General features: G+C 43.3%; 1 protein-coding gene across 3 annotated transcripts; it reads left to right on the forward strand.

Moving 5' to 3' along the window:
• The first annotated feature begins 2,559 nt into the window (after positions 1–2,559).
• On the forward strand, positions 2,560–7,972 carry LOC147617792 (uncharacterized). 3 transcript variants are annotated; one of them, XM_086776042.1, is made up of 3 exons: positions 2,560–2,785; positions 4,200–4,405; positions 4,490–7,972. In XM_086776042.1, exon 3 carries the CDS (start codon positions 6,310–6,312, stop codon positions 7,813–7,815), a length of 1,506 nt encoding a protein of 501 aa, XP_086632168.1. In that variant the 5' UTR covers positions 2,560–2,785; positions 4,200–4,405; positions 4,490–6,309; the 3' UTR covers positions 7,816–7,972. The 3 variants fall into 3 exon arrangements, with proteins under 3 accessions (XP_086632168.1, XP_086632170.1, XP_086632169.1); XM_086776044.1 differs by having other exon boundaries at positions 4,295–4,405; XM_086776043.1 differs by lacking the exon at positions 2,560–2,785 and adding an exon at positions 3,928–4,014.
• Positions 7,973–9,603: the final 1,631 nt, after the last annotated feature.

Here is a 9,603-nt window from a genome sequence, read left to right on the forward strand (position 1 = left end):
GTCATTACATTGCTGTCATTAGGCGAGGCTTCTTTGCATGCAAAGGACAAAAGAAGGGAGGCCATTGACAAAGACCTAAAAACTAGAAGGGAGGGAGGTGTCATTACATTGCTTTCATTAGGCGAGGCTGGCTAAGGACAAAAGATACATCATGTTCTGAAAGTATGGTTTGATGTATAACCATATGGTTCTGAAAGTATGGTTTGATGTATAACCATATGCTTCTTTTATGCAAACCTAGCACATTGATATATATGAAGTACAAGTGTTTACATGCAAGGAATGGCTTTTTCTTTTCCTCTCTATTCTGAAAATCTAAGCATGTGCACAGAGGTTCTGCCTTGATGTGCACATCATAAGAGTTTTCAGTATGCACCTGAGAAATCGCATGAGAATAAGGTTTGATGGTACACTCACTAAGTACAATAGCATTCATTGTAGCAGCTTTTTCCGATTCTTTTTTCTACCTCCTTTGAGATGCCATGTCTCCATTTCTTCCTCCTCTCGTGTGATGAAACTGCTGGTATAGAGTGTAGTTTGAAACTTGCTTCAAGAATATGTGCTAATTTAGATCTGTTGACATTTGTGCCTCTTGGTAGTTGTTATATGTATAGTATGTGTGCTATGTTATATACACATTATGTGTGCATATACTAGGAGGCTAACCCACATTAGGCTTGTGAGCATGGGAGCATGGGAACAAGCTCTAGTGGAGCATGGGTTAGGACTAACCTTAAGGGTTAAGGTTAGGGTCAGGCATCCAAGGGTCACACATGAGGAATGGAAAGTCAAGAGTCACTTGAGGGCCCTCCTATATAATAGGGGCATGGGGCACACTCAAGGGGGTTTGGGAGCTTGGGGCTTGGAGGCTTGAGGGCTTATGCTATGGTCTCTTGTGTAGAGGTCCATATCTACTCATCTACCATTTCACACTATAGCTACATGCTATTGGATTGGAGTTATACCTCTTGATGGTATGGGACATCAAGGTAGAGGTATGATGTATTTCATTTATAATTCATGTGTGCATCCCTTGGGCTCGGGCTCGGGCGTGGTTGGGTGGTTGAGTTTATGCCTGATTTATGCATGTTTATGCATAACAATTATCTAGAGAGATCTTAGGGTTTTAACAGTAATGGCCAATAGGCTGGGAGATCTGGAACAAGCTTTACACACGGATCTACATGCAAAGTGTGACTAACATTAGGACATAACCACATCCATTAAGCTTTAGGTCTTGTTGAGCCAGGATATTCTCTTGTAGACCAAAAACTAGGGGTAACTACTCCAGGTGAATGGCTTTGTAAGATATTATTGCACTTCTTACCTTTAATAACCCCAAAGCACTTCCTAGAACAATGTATAGGCATCCTTCGAAATGCCCAATTCATTTTGTCCACCTCTTTCTCCAACATCCCCCGTGGGTGGCTGAGAAAAGAGTTCTTTCAAGCTTCCTTTCTCTCCATCTTGAGCATTTTTCTTATCCAATGGATCCTAGTCAATAAATGGTGTGGATTCCCTATCTTGAATAAATGGTGTCTTTTTAATGTGTCTTTTTATCTTCACTGTCTTGAATAAATGGTGTCTTTTCATCTTCACTGTCTTGAATAAATGATGTGGATTCACTGTGCACCAAAATGTATGTTGTGGTGGATAATGATGCATCTAGGTTGTAATGCTTATGTCCTTCAATATCCCACTGGGAAGGTGTAGTCACTTCTATTTTTTTTGGACCACATTCAACAAGTGCATGCAATTTAACAAGCTTCAAATGTTGCGGAAGCAAGACTTGGAGGACGAAAGAACTAACCAAAAGTTTCCCTTCTCGCAAGGAAATCTGCCTAGAAATTGTGTTTTCAGCAATGATCCACTTGATGACAACATCCTTGCTCGACATGGCCATGAAAGGAAATGACTCTTGCATTCACAACAACTAAAGTAACCATGGAGGAGTATGTATATTAACAAAAACAGGAAATAAAAATGAACATTACAGTTAACTTAGTTAATTTTCAAGTTTCAAAGAAGAGTAAAATATTCTATATTCATGAAAAGGCGGCTACTCATTATAAGGACTAATTAAAATCTTGGGGCGTTCATTGTCAATTATTGTCAGAATACTAGCTGTAACAAATGTTTTTAAAGTATTGTTGTTTATACATTTTCTATAAGTTATATAACATATAAAAAACATATGAATTTAATCAAGGTGAAAATTCATGAAGGGCTGCCTGATTTTTTGAGAGAGAGATAGAGAGAGAGAGAGAGACAAAGATAAAAGGAAAGGTTATTTAGAGAGAGAGGGATTTAACTTTATTAGAGAGAGAGAGAGAGAGAGAGAGAGAGAGAGAGAGAGAGAGCAAGAGAGAAGGATTTAAATTTATGAGAGAGAGAGAGAGAGAGAGAGAGAGAGTCCTTTTAATTATTAAGGTGACTTATATATGCCTTTTTTCAAAAAAATCTCACATTCATTCTCCAAAATTAAAAGCTATCATCATAGTTTATAAAGACCTCATATTGTAGGACAAACCATGGTATAGACTTGGTCCCTATTTTGGGCGCCCACAACCAGGGTATGGGCGCATGTGGATATGGCGGCCACAAGTTGGGCACCCTCGCAACCCTCCTCTGCAACCACCACATTGCACCTCTAATCATTTTTATTTTAACTCGAGGAGAATGCTTGAGGAGCAACCGCACGAGGAGAGAATGTCTGGGAGCAAACGTCAACTCCTGGGAGCAAATGTAAATGCATGAGGAGAAAATTCTTGGGAGCAAAAACAAGGTTAGTCTCTTCTCTCTCTCTCTCTCTCTCTGTCCATGGCATGGCTAAAAAGGGGAAAGGGGGGGGGGGCAGCTTGGCCGCCATCAGCGCTAGCACTGATGGGGGCCGAGCTTGGTCCCCCCCTTTTTGTTTTCTGTAATATATATTGGGCAATTTTGTTTTGGTTGGGCTATTCGCATGCATGCAAGCATAGGAGCCTAGCCAAGCAGAGCAAGAAGCCCGTGAAGTCCAAAAAATAGGAGTCCTGGGTGATGAAGGTGAAGCATGCTCTGGGTCTTCTTCTGCTGGATGATGATGAGCTAGTAAAACGGTAGCAAGTTGTTTCGAGCCTGGATTGCGGGAACCCTATAACCATACGCATCATTGGAATGGATTGGCAGAAATAGTGGCTGATTGTAATGTGCTTTGGGGGATTTCCATGGGAGGCAAAATAATCCACAACCTTGAGGAGAAACCCCTTCATAATGTGACTACACTCGATGTGGACCAGGGCTTTGCAGATGCAAGCATGTCTACATTTCTTGCCCAAACATGTCTTGGTGCTGTTCTCAAAACCTCTCTTGAGCGATTGGCCGATGTACGTTATTATTGCGAAAAATTTCCCTCGTTTCTTTTCATCTTGGATGGTCACTGCAGACAACATGCAAAGGAGGTACTATGGGTAATGACCAACAACGTGACAGAGCTTGCACAGGTTTTGGAGGATCCAGAATGTTGGGATGCTGTATTGTGTCTGTTCGAGGAGGATGGTTACATCCAAGGCATTTGAACCTCTCTTTTGAGACAAATAACAGCTGATGGTGATGAGTTGGGGTCATGTTATACTTGGCAGGGAATGATGATGGTGGACTCCCGTTATGCATTGGATATTACGACTGTCATATTTTTCTCACCTTTTACAGAGGCACTGTACATTGAGAGAAACTTTTGGTTGCCTTCGTTCAGAACGGTCTGGAGCTATTGCCTTCGATAGCCATTGCCTTTTGTCAGAATGGTCTGGAGCAAAACAGAGAGAAACTTTGCTAGGGCTCCTCGGCAACGAGTGTCTTCCCTTATTATTAATCCAGCCCTCTCTCTCCATGGCATGGCTTCGAAAAAAGGGGGGGGGGGGCGAGCTTACCCCCCCCCTTTTTTCTAAGCCATGCCACATCACCCGGGGTGCATCATATGAAAAATATGGTGCAAATGCTCCCACCATAGCACCCGGGGTGCATCATATGAAAAATATGGTGAGTTGATTTTGAGCAGTCTTTTAAATTTATAAACTTTATTTGTTGCATTGTTTCGATATATGACCAAATGTTACTTCTAGCCTTAAAGGCAACAAATAGGTAATTTTGGGGAGTTTATATATTTACACTCTAAAGGATATAGTGGTTTTTTATTATGATGCGTACTTTGCTTGTATTTGAAGGATTGCAAGGGCTCATGTGGAGAATTCCTTTGCACATGAAGTATTCTTGTTTTAAAAAATTTGGGCAAGCTAATAAGGCATCACTGTTAGACCAGCTCAAAGAAGAAGAAAAACGGTGGGCTAAGTTGCAAATGCTTTTTGAATATCGTAGTCACGATCCATGGTATAATGCGCCTCCCACAGTTATTGCAACTCTTGTGTGGAAGGTAATGTATGTAAAAAGATTTTGCATTCATATTGTTTATTTGTAGTTCTTACATTTGTATGAGAGTTTTTCCATTGGCTTGTAGGATGAAATAGATAAGTCAAAGAAAAAAGCCATTGCAAGATTGGACAAAGATGCTTAGGGGAAGATGAGTATAAGAAAAGATGTGACAAAGTAACACAAGCTGTAGGCGTGTGCATTACTGTGACAAGGCATACAAGATGTTGAATGTGTCCAATCTAAACAATGGGGATGGATTCTTCAAGCTTGTGTATGATTATGATTGGTCACTTCGGAGCAGTCCACTCTCAAAAGATAAACTTCTTATCCTTGCACAATCACGTTGCTAGGTTTTTTTTGTGGACAATTTTTTGGCTAGCAGTCAGTGCATGTGTACATACATCTATGCAGACTCAATGTTTTGAGTTGTACTTAGTGGTGTAAATAAGCCCAGCTCCTGGTAGGGTAGCTAGAGTTGATTTCAGATAGTGTTTGGTGCAGCTATTTAGAGTTTTTTTTTTTCCTAGTTGAAGGGCATGCAGAGTGTTTTTCAGATGCTTGGTTTTGTGGCATGAACATGGACAGAGGTACTGGGAGTGTACATGGTGCTTAAATTGCATGGCTCAATGTTGATTTTCAGGCCCCCCCCCAATTTGATCCGGTCCTAATGGGCCCTTCACATAGTAACTTAAAGGGCATCTAAAAATAACGATGCACGTCATGGACGAGGAAAAAGCACGCTGTAAGGAATGGACAGCCATATTTTTCCTATTCTTGGCAACAATTGCTTTTTAAAAAAAAGAGAGCTTTTTGCAGAGAGTGTTTTTACCAGCAGAGATCTGGACACAGCCACCGGCATGGAGAGAGAGAGAGAAAGAGTGTGTGTGTGGGTCCTGTGCCTCAGAGCCAGGTGTACCCCTCTGTATCTTCCTTGTTAAGGGTTATTGCTCCATGTACATGCCTTTGAATCAAACAGATTGCTGTGCCCCCACTGAGGAGCTTGTTCAAAGCCCTTCAGTTCACAAGTTGGAGCTATGGCGTTTGCCTATCCGGAATTCCATGGCAATTCAGGTGAGGATATTTTTGTTTTCTTGGAGCGGATGGAGGTTGCTTGCATAAGCAACCATATCGTGGATCAAGCACAGGTGTTAAGGCTCTTGGAGATATGTGTCCAAGGGGATGCAAGAAAGTGGCTCAATGATTTTGAAGCCCAACAAGCAGCTGCCAATCCTCCAGTTGTGGTGACAGCAGATTTAGTGAAGGATGGCTTGAAGCGAAGGTTTCAAAGTGTAGAAAATGCAGACAAGACCTGGCAAACAATCAAGACATTGCGGGCAAGGAGAGATAGAGCTTGTGGAACACTTTGTTAAGCAGTTTGAAGATGTGTGGGAGAAATTGTGCTTGGCTCTTGGGCCAGAGCAACCGCCTGCCATGATGAAGAAGGACAGTTTTGTGGCCGGTTTGAAGTCTACTTTGCAGTGGAGGGTGGAGTTGAAGAAGCCTGCCACCTATGACGATGCAGTGGACATAGCAAAGAATAAGGAGTGGAAGGCTCAGAGGCTAACTCAGCTGGGAGTGGGAACCTCTGATGTTAGGACTGAGATGAGGAGAGCAGAGGTAGCCCCTAACACCATCAGAGGGGTGATTCCGGTAGCAGAGCACATGTGGTTCAGCCTGTGGTTGCAGGTGGAGATGAGGAGCTGCGGAAGGATATGAAACAAATGGTGGAAATTTAAGTATTAATCTTCTGAATAGTGCAGGTGCAGGAGGAAGAGGAGAGGCCGAGATGCAGGAGGTGGACGAGGATTTTATGGAGGAAGAAGGCCTCCGCCTACATGTTACAATTGTGGGGAGCTTGGTCACTACTCCACTGAGTGTGACAAGCCTCCTAGGGCTGGAGGGGATATGTTTCCACTCCCATCTCAGTTGCTAGATAGGTCCAAAGATTTTGGTATTGACATTAAAAGCGAAGCAGGCCCTAGTGGTCTAACGGCTGAGGAAAAGGGAAAGAACAAGGTGGTAAGTGTAATCACTCTGGAACAGGCCAAGCAGGTGGAGGCAGATGTCATGCCAATCGGTAAGTGGACTACGGATGAGAGAGAGCCTGATAGAGGAGTTGCAAGACCCAGTAAGAAGAAGGGCAAAGTGAAAGAGGGAGATGATGCCAAAACGAAGGAGAAAAGAGGACCTTGCAGGAAGTTCCATGTGCCAGATTTTCCTCTAGGGGATGGGCAGACTAGCTATAGTCTCAAGGATTATGTGTCAAGCAGGAAAGTGGATATTACTCTTGGCCGGCTCATGGAGATGATCCCCAGGATGAAGAGGCAATGGAAACAGTTGGTCAATCCGAAGGAGAAGGAGCCAAGGAGAGGTTCGGTACGTGTGATGTCAGTAGAAGAACTTCCTGATATTTGTCCTGTTGTAGAAGCATGGTATAAAGGTAAGAACATAGGGCAAGCTTACATTGACGGAGGTGCTCAGATCTGTGTGATAACCCATGCCTGTGTGGAGCAGTTGGGTCTTACTATTGCAGGGCACTCAGGATTTAAAATCAGGATGGCTAATCATCAAAAGGTTAAGTGCTTGGGGATGGTAAAAGACTTGGAAGTGGAAGTTTTTAATGTCAAGGCTCTAATTAACTGTCATGTGATGCCTGCTGGTTTGGGAGCTTTTCCTATTATTCTTGGCAGGCCATGGTTGAGAGCTGTAGGAGCTATACAGGATTGGAGAAAGGGAGTTATCACTTTGCATAACCGGAGGGGAGATAAAAAGAAGTTTGATATGGAGTCGAGGAGGCCAATCCTGGAAGATGAAGAAGATGAGGATGAAGAGTCTACTACTGACTCTAGCAGTGAGGATGTTTCAGACACTGATTCTGAGAGTGAAGATGAAGAAGATGTGGCTTTCCTAGTTGCTGATGAAGAGAATGCTGAAGAGGAGCTGGATGTTCAAGCAATTCAAGAAGAGGATATGCAGGGACCATATGAGGAGATTGAAGAGCTTATGAAGCCCAAGATGGAGCCACACCTCAAGCAAGAGATGATTACAAAGATGCTGAGTCCTGACCTTACTCCAGATGAAACTTCAAGGTATATGAATATGTTGTCTAAGTTTCCGAATTTGTTTATTACATCTTATGAGGAGATCAGGGGCTTCCATGGTGAGGACCTACGCATAGAATCGAAGGAAGGTGTGCAACCAGTGAGACAGAAGCTGAGAAGGATGGGGAAGGAACAAATGCAGGCTTTAAGAGAAGAGGTGGACAAGCTGTTGAGTGCAGGTTTCATTTATTCTGTGGATATTGCAGATTGGGTGAGCCTTGTGGTGGTTATGTCATGTGCACAGTATGTATCTACCGTGTGTTACACGTACGCAAGACTAGTTTCGAGGCTTGGTGAAGCTTGGAACTAGGCAGGCTGATTGACGAGCTGAGTTAGGGATATACTAACAGGTGGGCACCCAAGTATGGACGGGCGGGCGCTCAAGTGTGGACGCTCGATGACCGGCCAAGAGCCTATAAAAGGGTGGCCAAGGTTAGTTATTGGGATATAGAGAGTCTCGCGAGTTTGTGAGAGCTCTATGGTCTTGGAGCCTGGATCTAGTGCAGACGTGCACCTGCTTTACGCAGCCGAGGCCGGCACAGCAGTCTCGAGGCCGCTAGGGCAGCTTCGTGGCGGTATGGGACGTTGCGAGGAGGAGATTGGTCGGTACGTCAACCTAGTTAGCTCAGCTCGTGGCTCGGTGGGGACAGCCAAGATTGTGGGCTCGCCCACGGTTGTCATGGTTGGGAGGTGAGTGAGGCCTGCACTCCCTTGTTGTTTGTTTGTTCGTTGTTTGTAGGATTCGAGTCTCGAACCAAGAACGATCACGAGGAGATCTGTGGGGATTTGACAGTGGTATCAGAGCATACCTCGTGAACGAGCAAGTCGGTAGGTAGAGAAGAAGAGGTCGAAGAAAGGTATGTGTTAAAAAAGCTTGCTGTTTTTTCTGTGCATACTGCTGTTTTCAGTTTCAGTATGTGTTTTTTCTTTATCAAAGAAACCCGTGTTGATGGGGATGGTAGTTTAGTAAAAGGGTCGTTTGCTTTGCAAAGAAGAGGAAAGACAGTCGCATGATCGTAGAGAGAAAATAGAAAAAAAAAAAGAAAGCATGTTCGTTGCTTTTTGCGGGAGAGAGAGAGAGCGAGAGAGAACGTCGTTGTCGCTGTGTCTTTTGGCCGAGTACTGATGTACTGGCCGTGTGTGTCGTAGGCGTTGGGCTACTAGCGCCTCAAGGGACTCGAGTTTGAAGCATTAGTAAGTTCTCACGACAGTTATGATCTATTGCTCATCCTTTAGGTGAATGCGCAGAGTTCCCTTTCTTGGAGGTGTGGTAGCCCATAACATTTTTGGCACTGCTGCTGGGGAAACACCTTTGTTTCTTCCATCCTCTTGGAGTTTCAGCTCCCATTGCTAGGATTCATTATTACCCTTGCATTCTGGTAGTGCATTGTGTGGAAAATGAGTGGATAAGATGTGTGGTAGGAAGAAATCATGAGAAATTGGTTGTGATGTGTATGTCTGTAGTAGAGTGGTTTTAGGATAGAGCTACACTGTTTGTTCTTGTTAATTTTGATATTTGCATCATTGAAAGCACCAACATAAATAAGCAAGTTGGTGTTTGGTTTTTCTTCTTTTTCAAAAAATTCACAAAAATAAAAAACATAAGGAACCATTGACTATGCCAAGAACTTGCATTCCATTCCTTAGAAGTGGCACAAACGATTTGGCATCAATTGGATAAGTATCAAGCATTCAAAATCATAACTTTCGACGCGGAAAGTTCCACGTGAAACTTCGGAAAACGTTCACGTCATGAAACCTTTTCTACAACTTCACGTTGTGAATCGCTCACGAAATCAGTGTCACAATTAACGTAAAAATCAAGGAATTCCCTTGCAAAAAATAGACAACCTTATCCTGACACCGCTGACACCCTGCGAAGTCTGCCAAAATTTTTGAGCATGTGAAAGTTTAGCAAAGCGTTCACAATGTGAAACCTTCTGAAGTTGTTCACGACTTGAAACCTTCTGAAGTTATTCACGATGTGAAACTCTTTCTCTTGTTCACGACGTGAAACCTTCTCTGTAGATTCACGGGTTGGCCAAATCCAACAATTAGTCAATCCAAGGCCACAAAGGTCGGTAAAGGAGAGAAGCCT

This window comes from Cibotium barometz, chromosome 36, assembly GCF_041138505.1.
Source record: "Cibotium barometz isolate CiBa-2024 chromosome 36, ASM4113850v1, whole genome shotgun sequence".
Classification (NCBI taxonomy): domain Eukaryota; kingdom Viridiplantae; phylum Streptophyta; class Polypodiopsida; order Cyatheales; family Cibotiaceae; genus Cibotium; species Cibotium barometz.